The following is a 19,257-nucleotide window of genomic DNA, read 5'->3' as shown; positions in this document are numbered from 1 at the left end:
ATAAGTTAAGCCAAAGGATATGGCAGCAACAACACCGAGATCCTCGCTGCTCGCCATTCTGGCACTGACTGACAAGACGGCGTGCGTGTGAACAGCTTGAATGTCCGCCGGCCCGGGACGGGCTGCATGCCGCGCAGCCCGCCGGGCTGCACGGCGCGCGTGTGACCGTAGCATAATAGCTAAAGATACAATTTCAAAGAAGGGAAATTCTATAGAAGGAAAATAATATTATTTAATTAGTACCATAACTGACACCAATTAAATAAACATAATCTTTTGTGTGTTATTCATTAAAAGTTGATTTTTTTGAGATAGTTTTTTATAAAAAGTTGTACAACCGTTTCTTACGATTAAAAATTGGCAATGCGACTGACCGATTCAATTGAGTTGAAGCTTAAATAAAATATAAAATGCCACAAAGACTCGAAGGATTCGTAAAACAATGAAAAAATATATTCATATTTCAAAGAGTGCAAAGGAGGAAACTTGTAGCCGACTGATGACAATAAAATAAAACAATACCAATGTAAATAATCTACAAAACAAAAAAAGTAAAGCAAAATAGGGAAAAAATCCTGATGCATTAAAAATCCCGGAATTATCAAACCTATAAATGAAAGAAGACGATTATTATTTCCTCTTTTCCAACTAGAAATTAAAATGACAGGAATTGAAAATGAATGAAAATGAGTGGAAATTCGGTATGCCGCCCGAGAAATTTAATAATTAGATTAAAAAATTTAATTCGAATGGAATATTAAGATAGGAATTAAAACGAAGGCGTGGTTTTTGTAGGATTGGCCTATTATTATTTTATAAGGGTTTAACACCGATATGAAAATATTATTTATTTTAATTTCTTCACTTATTTTAATACTACGGTGCCCATAAAAATATATATGAGTAATATTGTTTTAATAATGTTCAAAATTGTCTTATATTCTTTTAAGTAATTTAACGCGTGTAAGTATTTTAATACAACTACCTATGTACATATAAATAAGAATATAATTTTCTATACATGTAAATATTAGTTATGTATTAATTTAAGCGACATCTAGCGGCTACTGCCGTAACAACTTGAGGTTCAAGAATAATAAGGTTTAACGTAAACGGGCAACACCTTCTTTGTTTTTCCTATTTTATGAAAACGATTATTATTGAAATTTTTGTTTTTATTTAAATAACAATGAACTTAGAACTACCTTGTACTCCACGATATAATTCGTTAATACATTGCTTAAAGAGTATTAGTCAATTGAAGGAGTTTTGTAGTCTGTATTTTAAATGTCAGTATCGCGTGAAAAACATCAACGTTTTACCATTCGCTGATTTATCATATCCTATTTTCCTATTGGTTATATTTACAATATTCTCCAATAAAAATTGTCTAAATTATTGTGGTTGTTGCCACGTTCAACGAATTTCCATGAAAAAAGATAACAAATTCTTCGGGTGAGTCGAATTGTCAATTTGTCATCAAATCACAAATGTCTGTGAGGAGTTATGCGCTTTTTTGATAATTTTTTGTGAACAAAGTAAGTAAAAACGATTTTATTATATTTTAATTTATAATAATCTCAGTGGTTTATGTGTAGTGTTCAAGTAGAATATGTTTTTCACTTTCATTCTCACTTGCTTAATCTGACGTCATTGATTACCATCACAAAACAAGACTTTAATATCCATTAATTATTACTTTTCTCTGATAACGCATATTTATTTTAATTCAATTACTATCAAATTTTTTTATAAGTGTAAAAATGTGTAATTTAATATTATCCATTTTTACATAGAGTAACATACAAGTGTGTTTACATCTTAAACATATTATGATTAATTATGATAGGTAGTCCGTAGTAATTAACTTCTCCGATTAAAATAAATAAAACTATTCTTCGTCTGGCCGGCACCGCCTCGCCTATTCACCAATTACGGCCAATTATTAATTGGTTTGATTACTAAAATGTGTCACCTTGCCGAGAATAACGCCCTATTTAATTCTTAACATTTGTAATGCTAGTATTCATGCATATAAAAAAATTATCACTTTGTATGCACAGTCCTTACTTTTCTAGATAACACTTGATAAGATAGTGCATGATATACTTATACTAGATATAAATTTACAATTAATAACATGTTTTGCTATTGTTGTAGGTAAAAGGGTCAATCATGGCGACCCAAGTACAAGCTCTATATGACTTCTCAGGTGAGCCAGGCACAACTGAAATGTCAATTACTAGTGGAGAAGTTTTGACCCTCGTAAATACTGAGATTGGTGAAGGATGGTGGGAAGGAAGGAATTCTAAAGGAGAAACTGGACTATTTCCAGCTGCATATGTAAGAAAAATGACCCAGGATGAGTCTGCTCCTACTAAGATGGCACCTGCAGCACCAAGATATGACCAAGCAGCTGACGATTGGGGAGATCAACAATATAGTGCAGGTGATAGTAACTACCAAAGAGGAGCATCAAATGAAGATGGTTGGGATGACGATTGGGATGATGACACTTATTCAGAAATAGGACCTGGTCCACAACAAAATAAAGCACCGTTAAATCCACAACCACTAGCACCATTGCCTGGTATGCCTATAAGTGATTATAATCAGCATATTGAAGACACTGCATCCACATTCTCATCTGTGGGGACAGTCAGAAAAAGTAAGTTTGCTCCATCTTCAAAAGTAAGTGGTGAAAGTTATCTGCTTGGTACTTTAAATGTTGAAGTGTCAGATTCTGAAAAAGTGTATATTGTTCAAGATGAAGATGGCTACTGTTGGGCTCCAATTTCCCAACCTTATCATGTTACTGTAGCATCTCCTAAAAAAGAATCTAAGTTCAAAGGAATTAAAAGCTTTATTGCATATCAGTTAACGCCGTCTTTTAATAATATACAAGTCTCTCGGAGATATAAACATTTTGATTGGCTCCATGAGCGTTTACAAGAAAAGTTCACATTGATACCAATACCACCACTACCAGATAAACAAATATCTGGGAGATATGATGAACAATTAATTGAACGCAGGAGAGTTCAGCTGCAGGAATTTGTTGATTGGATGTGTAAACACCCTGTTCTATCAAAATCTGAAGTATGGCAACATTTTCTCACATGCACTGATGAAAAACGCTGGAAAGCAGGAAAACGACAAGCTGAAAGAGACAACCTACTTGGATTAAATTATTGCGTTTCACTAGTTGTACCTGAAAAAGCTTTATTGCATTCACAAGTTGAGGTTGTTACTGAACAATGCTATACCTTTATAGGCAGTATGGATTCATCCGTTAAATTACTTACGAATATGTGTCTTGCACAAACTAAGCGATTCCAAGGACCATACAAAACTGATTGTCAAAAGACGGGAGAGGCATTTTATAATCTAGGAAATGCTTTGAGTTTAGACGAGGGAACTATAGTATCTACATCAAAGCTTACCTCTGCCATTAAAATGACTGGAGGTGCTTATATTGAAATAGGTAAAATGTATGAGGATCAACCTAAATATGATTTTGAACCTTTAGGTGATAAATTTCACTTATATAAAGGTATTGTGGGATCATTCCCTGATTGTCTAGGTAACCACAAAGCTGCAGTACAAAAGAAACGTGAATGTGAAAGGTTGACAAATGAACAGAAAATGGAAATAGCCCAATTAAATGAGATTAAGAGGCGAACTGATGTCATTTCATACGCCCTGCTTGCTGAAATTAATCATTTCAAAACTGAGAGAACAGTTGATATAAAAGCCACCATGCAGAAATTCTTAAAACAGCAGATTACATTTTATAAAAAAATCGTTGATAAACTAGAAGGTGCGCTGCACCAATATGATGATTAACCTGCTGTTAGGAAATTAATACATTGTGCTATATTGACTTTATGTATGTGAGTACATTTACAAATAAGGGACACCTATATCTTTTTTATTAATTTTAAAACTGAAGGATTGGAAAGGATGTGATGAAAATGGACTGAATTTTCAATAATTTTTATATAAAAGATGTGTATATATGTAACTTTCTATCAAGTTTATTTTTTACTTCCTTTATTACATTTATTTGTAATACTTTTCAACTATTTTGAGAAATTTGTTTATAGCTTTATTGTATTCCATTATAATAAATATTGTATGTTTAAATTTGTTTTAAATGTTCACACCCGTTCAAAGCTTCTAACTTAAATTGTAAGTATCCACTTTACATTTACATGTTTATCTTAACGGGTATGGTTTTTACTCTACTGTTTTTTTTACAGGTATCTCAAAACATCTGCGAGATGAGATAGCCCCGGCCACAAGAGAATTTTCAGTAACAAGTTTTGGCTATAATGGCAAGTGAAAAAAAAGATGCCAGTGCACTGATATCAAAGAAAAAGACAATTAAACCCAGAAAATCTCGAGATGCAGACTGCTGTAGCGTCAACTTCCTAAAATGTGTTCTTCATATTTTTAATGTCATATTTCTGGTAAGTTTACATTCTTAAGTTTTACTTTTAAACTATAAATTGGGTGTAAAGTATTATAGTACATTCCAATCAGTGTATGGAGTAGTTGTTTTTTGAAATAAGAAAAATAAAGTTACTTTGCTTACAATGAAAAAATCTCCCTGAATGCCGAATGCTGAATGAACTTAATTTGTAATGTTACTTTTTCAATTATAATTATAAAACAAGAATAATTTCAAAATTATTCTTGTTTTATATTAATCGTATTACTCTTAATAGTTTCCGTGAATTTTAATCAGTTTATTGTTGATTGGATTAAATATTGCTATTTTTGTGTACATGGATAACAATGTGTACTTGTATGTAACAAAAATAAGGAAACATTCAGAATAAACTATAAAATATAACTATAAATTTAGAAGGATAAAGAAGGATCATTTACCTACTGAATCAATTATATCATAGTAATTGATTCTTGCAAAATGTGATGTAACAGTTTGCTTAATTTTTTTAAACTCTAAACTGAGACTGGAAAAATGGCAACAAATGGAAAATAAATTGATTTTCCATGTTATTTTTATACAAGTTGAATAAAGATATATTTATATAGTTATGCATATTTCTTGCAATTAACCATTTAATTTAACCATATTCAAGAAGACTAATTATTATTTTATGCAACAAAATTTGATCTTTATCAAATACACATTTCAATGTCGACGTGCCTTAAATACAAATTTTTACACATGCTGAATATGAACTCTTTTCTGCTATAATACAGTTTAATTTCCATTGGCAGCAATTTCAAGACCACTCCGGCAATAAATGCAATCCTGCTGGTATTAGGAAAACACATAGAAAACTGTTCAAATTTAAAACTAGCATTAGTCTGTATTTTTAAGCTAGTATCAAACTGTATTTCGTTACCATCGTGTTTATAAAAAGTTTTAAATAACTACGGTTAGCTATATTTTTTAACTCCTTCAATGTTTTATGCGTGTTCCCACGGGAATGTAAGTGCGTGCTTCTATTTCACCATGCCTCCTGCTGATAGAGGACAAATCTTTGTTTTTAATTTATTTTATTATTATTTATTACTTAAGATGTCATGTGGAACATGGTGTAATGGTTGCAGCTACTTACAAACATTGTGTAAAACAAAAAATTTGGCGATTAAAAAGAGTGGCGGAGAGTTTATTGCCAGTTCTTCTCTTGCGTTCTACGCCCTTGATTTGAGAACTGGCAGTAAATGTAAAATTGGAAGCATTTGATATATATATTTCTTTTTTGACGTTCATAAGTCTACATTGTGTTACCTAAATGAATAAATGATTTTGATTGATGTTTTAAATTGTCGTATACGCCTTTCAAGGACTTCTTTAAACATTTTATTTGTGATCATGGAAAGGCAATTACTATTATTTATAATTCGATAATTATTTAAATTATTTGCCATTTTTTTTATTAATTTACAAGGAATTCTTTGATCGATAATGAGTCATATTTTGAGTAATCCATGAAGATGAGTTAGGGACACTCCTTGATTTATGGTAATGATACATACATATAATTTTATATTATGTTTTGAAAGTACCATAACATGCGACAGTTCAGTCTATTTCATTGATTAATATACCCAGTATATAGGCGAATAACAATTATTATTGGTGGGTCTTATGTTGTAAATTTATTTATTAACTTGACATTGACTTTGTTGCATAACATTCAGATACTTAACATAAATGAGGGAGGCAAAGGGTGGCCTTATTGCTAAGAAGCGATCTCTTCCAGGCAACCCTAGTAGGTAAAAAATACTAAGGGTAAAGTGCAGACATAAATTTATAAAATGAAATTACACATAACGTTAAATATTTTTTGTCAGACAAGTTGAGGCTGTACAAAAAAAGCAATAGAGGTTTAATTATTTCTTGAAACGCTCTAAAAAACTGCACAAAGTAAATGTTTCTAGTGTCTATTGCATCACATTCCAAAAGTGTTAATTTCGTAACTTTAATTACCAACCCGCATATAAGTATGCACCTCTCCGCTAATTGGCTCTCTGCCTCTAACGAATACCAATAAAATATTCTGACACATTAAGTCTAATAACTCTATAATTATCTTCTCATTGATCTATGTTAGATTATTTAATATATCGCAAGAAATTGTCGGTCTTGGAACACTCCTTCCCGACAAAATAGACCTGTATGCCTCGACATGTCTTAACGGATCCGGATGACCCAATAGCTAAACAAATTAAAAGCACGGCAAAGCAAAATCAATATCAGATTAGGGTAAAAAATCGCCTTCTTCGGGGAAGGCCTTGCACCGTGGACCTAAACATCGGACTTCGCGCACTCCAGTGTGCTTCCGTCCTGCCTTTCAGGCCATTGACCACCTCGAGGTCCTAGTCTCCCTGGAGACGCCCTTGCGCTAGTCGCGGGAAAAGCCAATTCCGACCGCACGCCAAAACTACCCAAGCTGAGCTGTCAACTCCAAGGGAGCAAAAAAAAGGTCTTTGAACACATCCGGGACACAAATCAAATCAAAACAATTCATTTAGGTAACACAATGTACACTTATGAACGTCAAAAAGAAATACCTACTTATTTTACATTTACTGCCAGTTAAGGGCGTAGAACCGAAGAGAAGAACTGGCAATAAACGCTCCGCCACTCTTTTTAATCGCCAATTTTTTGTTTTAAACAATGAAAGGAACTGCAACCATTACACCATGTTCCACATGACATCTTTAGTAATTAATAATAAAATAAATTAAAAACAAAGATTTGTCCTCTATCAGCAGAAGGCATGGTGAAGTAGGGGCACGCACTTAAATTCTCATTAACAATACGCATGGACAAAATGATTATCCGATACTCGAATCATGCCGGATAGTCTCATAGCTATGAGTTATCGAATAGAGACTGCACTTTCACTATAACAACTTCCTCGCATACATTCTTATAGTTATTTTGACCACAGTTTGCAGGCGCAGGCGTGTTCCTAGTTGGTGCATGGACAATCGCAACCAGACACCGCTTTGTGGCCCTTCTGCCTACTCCAACGTATCCTGCAATATCCTACTTGTTGTGCATCGCTGGTGCGTTGGGCGTGCCTCTTTGTGGACTTGGCTGCTGTGGACTGAAGACTGAAAACAGAACTAGCTTATTGTGTGTGAGTATCTTTACTGGAATTATTACGTGATTCTTATTTTGGAAGTAATTCTTCTAGCTTACTACAGTTTGATAAGTCGGCTAATCACTGCCCAAGTATTATGTTTCTAATCTATTAACATAAGTGATACATACCGTCAATTCTATAAAAAAAGTACCTGACATTAAGAGAAAAACTATACCTCTGTATACAAAAAAAAGAGCCATACGCCCTACTAAAGGAAAATTGAATATATTTTGATAAAAGCAAATGATATGCTGGTTGTAAATATTATAACGTTTATTACATCATTCGACTGATAGTTGAGTCATAATGTGATAGAATTTTGAAGCAACTTGAAGAATGTCTTACAAATTTCACATATAGACTGTTTTTACATACGTTAATTCCCATAACCGATGAGCATGCGTGGTAAATGTCATAAAATTGGATGAAGGGAGGTATGTCGGGACCGTATAGCAAGTGAAGATCCATGCTCTTTGGGAAAAAGGCGTGAATATATAAATGAAATGCTTACAAAGCCAAAAAATACAGAAATATATGTATTTTTTGGCTTAGACAAGCCAATCAAAGTTCACATAGAAGTGCTAACCTCTGCCCTTGGACACTTGCAATGCCAAGGATGTGGTAAAATCTTTTAAAGGCCCTTAACATTTCTTTATTACCTGGTTTAAAGTCGTGGAGCAGTCAGTCACAAAGTAATCATTACTAAGTTGTAAATACGTTTTGATTATGATATTTTATTTTCTCAATTTTTTTCATATTTATTCCTTTTAGAGTCTCTTGGAAGAGATCTTTTAATTGCGCCCGTTGCAGAATCAATATCTTTATTTATTTTATTTATAAATACTTTAATGTTTCTAATTCCAGTACACATATTTTCTTCTAATCACATTCTTATTGGAAGTGGGTGCGGGTGGTCTTGCCTTTTACTACGAAGTGGCTGTAGAGGACGAACTACGATTCGAACTGAACGCAACGTTCATAACAAATTACGCGCTTGATACTGTGGTCACGGACGCTGTGGATATTATGCAGACTGAGGTAAGAAACAAACAATTTTCTAGCGAATTGAATTGTTTTTTCCTAATGTTGGTGTTATATATTATATTTTATCACTAGCTATGAGACCTGAAGAACACAGTGTTTGTGGAGATTATTATTCTTTAGAGAGAAAATTTTCTATAGAGTATAGAGTTGGCCAGCCCCTGTTGGCGGTAGCCCAACTGTATGGGTACTGACTGTGTATCGTCACCGAGATCAGGGATTAGTTCATTGCTTTATAGTCCCACCAACTTATCTGCGAACTGAGTGGTAGCGCCACCGTCGCTCTAGTGTTGCAAATTAATAAAAATTACCCATGATTGGGTATGTCAGATAAGAAACTAGGTAAACATATAAACATAATTTTATTATTTTAAACAATACCTAACATTATTTTATAATAATAAAATGTGACGAGAACTATAGGTAGTTGAATCACTCAGCTTTATATTTTTTAAGTTACAATTACGTAAAAAAGTAATCAATGAAAAAAATATCGGGTAATTTACAAAAAGAAAGTAGACAACACTAACCTGTAGCTGCCGAAATTCAACATGGCGGCCGTAGTTCCCATTTTCTCCATTTCACAGATAAGTTGGTGGGTCTGTACAGCGATATCGTGTGTTGTTGGAACTGCAGCGCCATCTCTTAACAAATAAGTAATACACTAAATCAGTGTAATTGCACCGTTGTATCTAAAGAATTATCCATCACAGCGCGAAAACAAATATTCAAATAGATTATTTAGATTGATTTAATTTTTATGAATCGGGCAGAGAGTATATACAGGAGAATTGTTTTATTCTCATTAATTACTTTCCTTCAAGATTTCAAAATAAAACACAACAAACAGAATAATCCAATATGGCCGCCTTGCGTTCTAAATTTAAAAAATATTTTTAGTCAAATGTAGGAAGGTTCAAACGTTCTGTTTTTTAATTGTTTTAAAGTTTATATTGTCTGTGATAAATAGATTCTATACCATAGATAATATTATTTAAAGATATACGACCTTTTTTGCTATTCAATAAATAATAATTGAAAATAAGCTAATTAACCTAAACTCTGTTGAATTCTTACTTGATAAAGTTTGTTACTCCCTTCACCCCATAGCTATTGTATTCCACAGGATTATCCATACAAAAATTGTTTACAAATTCTACTACATATATAATATTATAATTTCAGTTCAAATGCTGTGGGGCGAACAGATATACCGAGTGGCGTAAAAGTGCTTGGCACGAACATGATCCGAGATTGCTAGTTCCTGACTCCTGTTGTAAGACTGTCACCACCCGCTGTGGTATGCGGGATCATCCCTCCAATATATATTACCATGTAAGTATACCTTCGTGGCATTATACTTGACCATCCTTAAAGTTAACTTAAGTTAACCGGATTAAAGTTATGTATTATTATAAATTTACAATTATTTAACATAATTTTAAATTTATAAAAAGGGAAACAGGGCGTAATGGTTGCACTACCTTACAAAAACTTGACGATTAAAAAGAGTGGTGGAGAGTTTCTTGACTGCTTTACTTGATTTGGAAACTTCAAGCGGTATTGATACCCTATAAATCGGTTTTATTTAAAAAAATTAAATGGGAATTATAATTTTTAAATCTTTCCGTTAAATCAAATAATCAACATTATTTTAATAAACACGGATAAACGTGTACTGTTCATATAATGTGTTATAAATATAACATCGACCTGGCTGCTATGATTTTAATTAATTTTATCTTGTTTATAAAAAAAGAGGAAAATATTATTACAATGAACATATAACATTTTTATTTATTTATTTATTTACGTATTTATAGCCTTATAGAAATACAAAATACAGTGTAAACCCCATGTAACGTCACTCGATTTAACGAAAACCCCCTAAAGCGTCGAAATCAGTCGGCTTTGGTTGGTTTAGCTTGTCTTCTATACAATGATACACTCTACAGTTTTTACATAGCATTACACCCACCCTCAATAACGACAACAAGCAACACTAACGAGTACTTTTTAATTTGCCAAAATTAGTTAAAACTGCGGAGCTGTGTACTTTGTTTTGTCGCTTTATTGTCCTAGCGAGAAATAAACTCGACTGTCGGTACTCGTGATACGTACCGAACTTTCCAAGAAATCCTTTATTGAAGTTATACTTCTTTAGTACTTCTTTACTTTAGTTATGAAAAATTTATGAGAGTGAAATTTTACGATGCGCGCGCACCGTAACACAAAATTAACAGAATGATGTTGCCCACGGCATTGGACATAATTTAAAAACAACATTCGAATAATAATAGAATTTATGTTACACTTAATGTAAGAGAATAATAATAAATATTTATTTATTTAATTTTTCAAATGTCAACTGAACTTTATTGACTATAATGACTCCTTTTCCTGTCTTTGATTATTTAATTGTAATTAATTATATGCATGCAATCAAAAACTATTTTTAATAATGCCAAAGAAGTATTACTTCTTACGCGCGTCCATAATTACACGCATCCATTTTTTTACAAATTGGGCATACTTGCATGAGCTTTATCACGAAATTGCCTCAATATCGCAAGATATGAATTAAATAAGTACAAAACCTTAGTCTGAAATAAACATTCTTTTTCTAATACAGATTTTTCTTTCCTTTTAACGGCAACTCTTTGTAACGTCAAAATAGGTAGAGTCCCTTGAGTGTCGTTACATAGAGTTTAAACTGTATATATGTTATAGTTATTGTGTTTCTTAATCAAAGACAACCGATTATGTGTGCCTACGGACAAAGGCCTCCCCATTGACCTTCACTTTTCCTTATTGTATACCAATCACGTCCAGGTTAGTCTTTCATATTACGTATCTTATCTTATTATATATTTTTTTTATTTATCTTTTTCTTTCCTACCCCCGGATCTCCTCTTGCTACGGTCCTGACTCCTCTCTCGCTTCATCCACTTTTATGACATTCACGATGCATTTCTTATTTGCATGGCATGATGAAGCCGTCAAACAACTCGTGTTTGTTTATCAATATGAATGTACCGTGACTATCGGACAGTCTTTGTTCTGAATTCTAATCATGCGGTATTATTTAAAGGCTATTATTATTATATTATTTAACTTCCAGGGTTGCGTGCACGAGTTCACGAAGCACATACGAGATCAGCTGGTCATCCTCGCAGCTGTAGGAGTTGGTATGTCCGTCATACCTATATTCGGTTTCTTCTTCTCTTGCGTATTGTATGTCAAAATAAAACATGTCATTGACTGACCCCGGCCTAAGGCCCCAGCCGCCAATAGAAAAGTCTTCGACAAATCGGCCTCGGCGGGTGATCTATCCAAACCGGTCAATAGGAGCTCGTACAGAGCGCCAAAGATGGCCGAAAGTTCCCGAAGTAAACGAAATGTTAGACGAACGCCGTGTCCCTTGCATTCGGAGAAAAATATTCCAATATCTACTATTAGCGATAATGTTAGTATTTAATTGCGCGTATTATTCTTCAGAATGATAATAAAACGCGGATTTGACTAGTTTTGAAACCTCTCTAAATAACAATTATATACAGGCAGGGCGTCCCAAGACTATGGGACATAATGGGAAAGTACTTTTAATATCGTAAAGTATATTTTGCTGAAAGAATACTTTATTTTATTATGAAAAGTCTAATAATTACTTTTAACTTTTAAGTAAAGTAAGTATTACTGCATTCAATGATTTTCTATAAACTACTTGTCTCGTCTTGTAATCGAACTGACTGAAATGTGAAAAAAACATCTTATTTTTTTGATGCCAATCAAGAATATGAACAATAAATAATAAATCTTCTTAAGTAACATACTGTTGTGAAATTTGTCATTTTAATTAAATTAAAAACATACATGAAACTGCCAAAGTCAATTACGTATTTTTTTGGAAATTTATTGATGAAATGCTCAAAATGTGATCCTTCTCGTCTTACACAAATCGCAAGTAAGTAAGTACACTTTTCGAAATAAAGTATATCAGCTAAATATCTTATGTACGATATTTAAGTTACTTTCCCTTGATGTCCCATAGTCTTGGGACGTCCTGTATATTATTATTTTTTTAATTCTGTTAAAAAATTCGCAAAAATACATTTTCAGGTCTACATTAACTATATATGACTATTAAAGCGCAGTCCAATACTTAGTCGACGATTTTAGCGCGTTAGTTAGGCCCTAAATTATGCTTGCATAAATTATTCGAAGTCACCAAATATCAACTTGTGTTCATTGTCATAGGCTATATTGTTAACGAATTTATGTCGTACGTCAATGTCATGTTAAACGGATCCGATATTTCTATAAATAGTAATTTTTTCATGGCACACTCATGTCGGCCAGAGTACATTCATGTCGGTTTACCTGACCTGCATCTTCTACTGAATTTACCACGGAGTGTTCAGAGTTGTTCGGATTAATACCAGCAGCTGAGAATACGAAATTCCACCATCACTTCGAGGTCCGTCGTTCCACAACTGTGTTTTTAAGGCAGATTCTGCCGCGCACCACCACTATGTGAAACCAGCTGCCCACTGAAGTATTATCGAACCAATTCAACCAACAAATACCAATTTATAAAACACATCGCAAACCCTCTGCCAATGTGAGTGCGGTATCACTTAACATCAGATGAGCCTCCTGCCCCTTTGCCCCCTGTTATATAAAAAAAAGCTAAGCTTAGCTGAGTAAGAGTGTCACTACCTGACCTCACTCTACCTGAGCTTGGGTCCTCGTTGGGGGGAAACTCACCTAAAGAGCGGAACAAAAGGGGCATTATTTTCTTTAGAAAAATCGACTGCCAATAAGATACTAAACTTGGCATTGATGTTTTACTGATGGGCGTACTTTAAGCCTCAGATAACCTTGTTTTGTACTTTGTTAATTGTAGATACAAAAAAACGAGAAAGTAAAATAGAAAAAAAATTGTCGGCAAATCAATAGACGCTATATGATAAATATATTCTAATACATATTACTTTAATCTTATTGTATGATATACCGTATAGCATCGTAAATAAAAACCGACACTTTTGTTTCTACCCGCAATAAAAAAATATAAACTAGACATCACATTTGTATGAGATTTAAGATTAAAAGGTGCTATATTATTATCAATAGTACTTAATAGATTTAAAGACTTTGGTGAATAATGTAGATATTTTATATTAGTATTGTTCATATTAAATATTACTCAAAGTTCATATATGAATTCGCTTAAAAACAAGTGAATTCCCTAAGACGTTTTTATAATCAGGTGATTATAAATTCATTCGTATTTTTTAAATAGAAATAGTTTCATCTTTATGACAGTTACAAATAAAAGGTAGAGACACGCGAGAAAAAATAAACAAAGACATCAAAAGCAAACAAAGGGATAAGCAAGTTAAAAACAAAATATGTATATAAACAAATTAAATCTTAATATTATTACTGATTATGAATGAAGATAATACATTATAATACAATAAAGGATAATCATTCGTCGTTGCCGTACTGACAGTCTTGTCTTGTTCTGTCAGATGTCAAACTTCCTACAGAAAAATTACTTGACAGCTGTCAGCTTGACAACTCTGGATAAGATTCGGCAATAGCGCTAACTGAATCTGAATCTTAGGTTAAACTAACATTACTATTTACTTTTTTAAAAGAACATTTATATTCATTTTGAAAAATAATCAGATTCTTAGTACATTAAGTCGACAATACCTATAGTTTTCGATACGCCTGCAAAAACGTATCTATTTTAGAATATATGCGCACATGTAAAAATAATTAAATATTTTTTTACTCATTTATTAAGTTATGTTGTATCATAAGTTTCATGCAGCTGAAATGTTCATATTATCTTAGCTCTTTACTGAGCTATATGCTATAGCAGTTCTGTTAACAATTTGAATCTTAAAAAGTTGAATATCAATTGTGCAAAAGAAACATATATTATTTCAGGATATGGACGCTACTTTGAATTGTGCTTTCGATTCCCAATTACACAAACTTTTTTATAATTTTTTTAAATTATTATGAACCCGTTTCTAATAATACATTTACTTCGAAATGCAGTGTTCGTTATTTGAATTTACGCTAATATTTATATATTTGACAATGACGAAATCATATGGTTATTTATAGGTTTGTAAACTACTTATTAGTTACTCACCAAGCTATGAATCAGTCTTTAAAATGATAATGTGAAATAAGCCATTCGATAAATTATTTATGAATTTTATGATCAATTAATGGACAGGAAAATAATGCAAAAACATAATCTATAACCATACTTTGTACATAACGTTTTGTTCTTTGTATTTATGCAGTAAAGTATGTAAGATTGTTATAATACATCGTGGCCCGACCATTTCTTCAAAAAAACAGTATATATACACTCGCGAGCAAACAAATCGACTCAAGCGCTACCTCTGCATTCAAAGATTGTTTTAAGTGAAAGTATACAACATTTTAATAAAAATGATATGTCATTTAAAAGCTTAAAACTTCAGCTTTTATGAGATGTCATCATTATTAATAACCATGTATCCTTTTTTTTATTATTGGTGTCTGAACTTAAATGGGGGAAAAATGGGATTTTGAGTAAAGGAGTTGTGTTCAGAATTGACAAAGAAAGATCGATTATTTTTCTTAAAGAGTATAACATTTATTGGTTCACTATTTGGTATTGCCCCCCCTAGCCCTTATTCAGCCCGTATTCGGTTCTTCATCGACCTTATTAATTTTTTGACGGTGTCTTGAGGAATACCTTCCCACTCCTCTAACAAAGCTGCCTTCAATTCTTTAAGGCTCGAATGGGCTGGATTTCTTGCTCGTACCCTTTGTTTGAGCTCATCCCATAAATGCTCGACAGGATTTATGTCTGGACTGAGCGCAGGCCAGTCCATTGTGCGCAAATCGACTTCTCGAATAAAATGCTGAGTAACGCGCGCTGTGTGGCATCGAGCATTGTCATGCATTAGGATGAAGTCTTCGTCTACAAATCCTGCGTAGGGCACAACATGTTCCAGGAGAATATTTGTGATGTATCCATCAGATGTCAGTCCTGCTCTTCGGCCTACTCCAGGCACGAAAACGTGCTGGGTTTTACCCTCTAACGAGATAACGAGTGGACTGGCCACATCATGCAACAACCGCCACCATAGGCAACGATTTCTGCGAATCAGTATTGGGAAAATCGCTCTCCCGGACGCCTGTAGACCCGGCCTCTTCTGTCACTGCCATGCAGACACATCCTGCACTCGTCAGTGAACAGGATCGACCGCCATTGCCCAATGCTCCAGTTAAGATGCTCTCGAGCAAACTGTAGCCGAGTTAGCCGGTGGCCTGCAGTCAATTTGGGGCCCGTTGCCAGCCTTTTTGGAGTCAGGTTGGCTTCCTTCAGATGTCTTCTTACTATCCACTCGCTGACAGATATACCTCGAACACGTCTCAGCTCGCCCTGCACGTCGACACCCGTAAGGTGCCGATTTCGCAGGGAGGTTGAGACAATGAAACGGTCGTCTCGTTCAGAAGTACAACGGTGGCGGCTGGTTGTTGGTCTCCGAGTGAATGCTCCAGTCTCTTGTCTATCGTCTGTATATTCGGGATACAGCAGACAGACTCAAGTGAAGCTGGGAAGCGACTACTCGCTGACTGAGTGCTTGTTGCAATAAGGCAAAAACTTGAGCGGCTTCTTCAGGTGTGGTATCCATGGTTTCTTGAAAACAATGAATGCAGGTTGCGGAGATGTGTATCGGTCAACTATTGATAAGCGACTGATAAGGGTTGAAGGGAAACGGGGGTTTTATAGGGGTAGAGGGTAGCGCAACTGGCTGGTAGCGTAGTGAGTAATTTGTCCCATACGCCCTAATTGCGCAAATTACCATGTTGGTAGTTGTTTTATTTAATCGTGTTGATATTTTTTTTAAAGCTTAGGTTTCAAGCTTTCAAATGACATATCATTTTTATTAAAATGTTGTATAGTTTCACTTAAAACAATCTTTGAATGCAGATGTAGCGCTTGAGTCGATTTGCTTGCTCGCGAGTGTAGTTGCATCTGTAAGTTTTATGGAAATTGAAAGTTTTGCGTTGTCACGTTATATAAAAGTCTTATTTTGTTTAATGATATAGTTTGGCGACATTTTAAAAAGTAACCACTAAGTAACGCTTGGTCGGAAGTGAAACTCTGACCTAAGTAGTGTTAAATTGTATACACACTTTTTTTAAATTAATGCGTCGTCCTCAAAACAAAACTATCAGCGCCTGGAACGTTGCATAATGTAACAATTGAATTTTGAACACCAAGGTCTTTAATTTAAATATGTAATTGAAAAGAGTAACGGGGAGTTTATTGCTACTTAGTAAAACATCTCGTCCGTTCTACGCCCTTTGAGAACTGGCAATAAATGTACATTTATGGAAATAAACAATATTTTGAATCTAGAATCTAGCTTCATAGGTTAAAACTTATTCTTCAATTGGGCTACGACATTTATGGTTCTAAAAAATTCAGGATCTGTGGTCATAGATAAAACTTATTTGCTAGAGCTAGACATTTTGTAACCAAAGTTAACGTGCCTTATTAAATTAAGAAGAAATTGTTTATTAATGTAAATAGATATCTGTAATCTTAATCTGTGTATTAATTTGTGTCACAATAATATTATGTATGCATATATATTCAAATGTTTTGCAATAAAAACCAAATGTTTTAGTTTTACGGGTAATGTACTTATTTAAAACACTAATTTTTAATATATTGTAAAATTTATCTCAGTTATTATACATGTTGTTTGTTGGTTAAAATAAAAATAATTTGATAAAAAAAATTGTTTCAATTTTTTTACCTTTCCTATGAAATTGCTATACTCTGCCAGTAGATACAACACTTATGTATATATCTATATATATCATGCAGGATAACGTCTGCCGGGTCCGCTAGTGTACTATTTATTTTAAACAAATTTTATTTTTCAACAACAGAAGCATAAAATAAAACGTTATAACATTAAAGAGGGATTGAGTTTTAACATGAGACTTATAAATAAATAAAAAGGCATATCAACTATTAAAAAATATAATTATATTTAACGAATATTAAAGTTAATTCTAGTCAATCCTTAGCCTCTAGACTACTTCATTTTTATCCACTCTACTCCAAGATTCTTCTAACCTTCTTTTTAACTCTAATAGACCACCAAGCTTTTACTTATAGGACAGTAATATAAGTGTTACTATACTATCAGATAAGAAACGAATAGCTATCGTTAGACAGAAACAAATAATAATTAGCTATAGTATAATTTATGTCTAACATCTTATAGTTAATTTATTCATTCTGAATATTTAATATAATACTCAATGCTTATAATAATTTATTGTTAACTATTTTTTAAAAGACTAACGTTTATATATACAAAACTCTGCTCTGACCAGTGCTTACTTATGGCTCTGACTTCTGAAGGTTATGCGTGCTCTCCTAATTTTCAAGCGTAAAATTATTTTAAAGAATTTTTGCCCTGTTTACAATGACGGCGTGTGGCGTTTTCCCTTCAATAAATCTGTATAACACCAATATCGTCCAATTAATAAATGCAACAGTCTCTAGTGCTTGGGAGATTGGCTTTGATTGTAGAGCCCCAAGGTTCTGGCTGAAGTCGCAACCAGGCAAGAGAAAACCGGGGATGCGTTGATGAGAGGAATTTGTCAAGGACCTCCAGATAGCGATGGTGAATGCGTGCAAAGTAAGCTGTACATTGATGATAAATACGTTAATATATCACTGTGGTCACGTATCGTGCGACTTTAGGAAAAACACGGTCCACTTTTTTCCATTGTGGTCAGCCTTCCATGGTCACATTGTCCATGATTATATATGATTCATTAAGATCCGGGTCGTAAAGCATTTTCGAATTATAAACTAAAGTATTTAAGTAAGTACTAGTTATTTGTTTTAAAATTTCAAACTCCACAATTTTAATTCCTTATTCTTACCTTGATGAGACGCGGATGAGGTCGTGTGCAACCTTAAATACAATAAATAACCTACTCAAATGTAAGCCTTTACTGAAGGATAGGTTATTTTTATTTTATTTAATTATACTTACCTTAACTTTAAAGGTTTCGTTCTTATCAGCCCGGTGCCAGCGAATAAACATATCAATTAACCTAAGATTTTTGAATAATAGATCGTTAGAATATAAGAATTTGTAATCTTTTTAGTGTACGCCATTTGCATTTAACAATTTCGAATACTTGTAGGAGATACGTCACGTTTTTCTTACTGTACATAATTGTTTATTTCCGTTGTCGTCCTCCAATTTCTGTGAAATTATGTTTTAAGAACAGGTTTAGTGGAATATGAATAGCAAACTGTGGTAGCGTCAATCGACCACTTGTGTTCCAACGCTATAGGCGATCTTTTAAAATTATGATATTTATTGTGCTTGTGTTATTCTTAGTGTTCGAGTGCATTGCTTATCCCAGTGTAACAACTAACAAAACAGATCGCCAGTACAGATATGACATAGTTAAAGTGACTTTTATAGAGCAAACTAAAACTGAAAATCTCAATCCG

At 33.5% G+C, this 19,257-nt stretch overlaps 2 protein-coding genes across 3 annotated transcripts in view; both read left to right on the top strand.

Annotated features, from left to right (window-relative positions):
• Window positions 1-12,616, top strand: part of LOC125057708 (CD151 antigen-like) — a 32,691-nt gene extending 20,075 nt beyond the window's left edge. Inside the window, exons 1-6 of one of the 2 annotated variants that reach the window (XM_047661533.1) lie at window positions 4,111-4,191; window positions 4,263-4,472; window positions 7,437-7,628; window positions 8,499-8,672; window positions 9,861-10,010; window positions 11,797-12,616. In XM_047661533.1, coding sequence (XP_047517489.1) covers window positions 4,335-4,472; window positions 7,437-7,628; window positions 8,499-8,672; window positions 9,861-10,010; window positions 11,797-11,940 — 798 coding nt within the window. In that variant the 5' untranslated portion in view covers window positions 4,111-4,191; window positions 4,263-4,334 and the 3' untranslated portion in view covers window positions 11,941-12,616. Of the gene's footprint in view, window positions 1-4,110; window positions 4,192-4,262; window positions 4,473-7,436; window positions 7,629-8,498; window positions 8,673-9,860; window positions 10,011-11,796 lie in introns of those variants that run through there. The other variant, XM_047661534.1, reaches the window with a different exon arrangement.
• On the top strand, window positions 1,353-4,146 carry LOC125057707 (sorting nexin lst-4). The gene is made up of 2 exons (XM_047661532.1): window positions 1,353-1,538; window positions 2,161-4,146. The coding sequence occupies exon 2, from the start codon at window positions 2,176-2,178 to the stop codon at window positions 3,844-3,846; it is 1,671 nt and encodes a 556-aa protein (XP_047517488.1). The 5' UTR covers window positions 1,353-1,538; window positions 2,161-2,175; the 3' UTR covers window positions 3,847-4,146.
• Window positions 12,617-19,257: the final 6,641 nt, after the last annotated feature.

The sequence above is a fragment of the Pieris napi genome, chromosome 17 (assembly GCF_905475465.1).
Source record: "Pieris napi chromosome 17, ilPieNapi1.2, whole genome shotgun sequence".
Lineage (NCBI taxonomy): Eukaryota > Metazoa > Arthropoda > Insecta > Lepidoptera > Pieridae > Pieris > Pieris napi.
This window is presented reverse-complemented; position numbering and strand designations above follow the sequence as displayed.

Coding starts and splice junctions, on each gene's coding strand:
- LOC125057707 (XM_047661532.1), top strand. CDS start 2,176: ATGGCGACCCAAGTACAAGCTCTATATGACTTCTCAGGTGAGCCAGGC.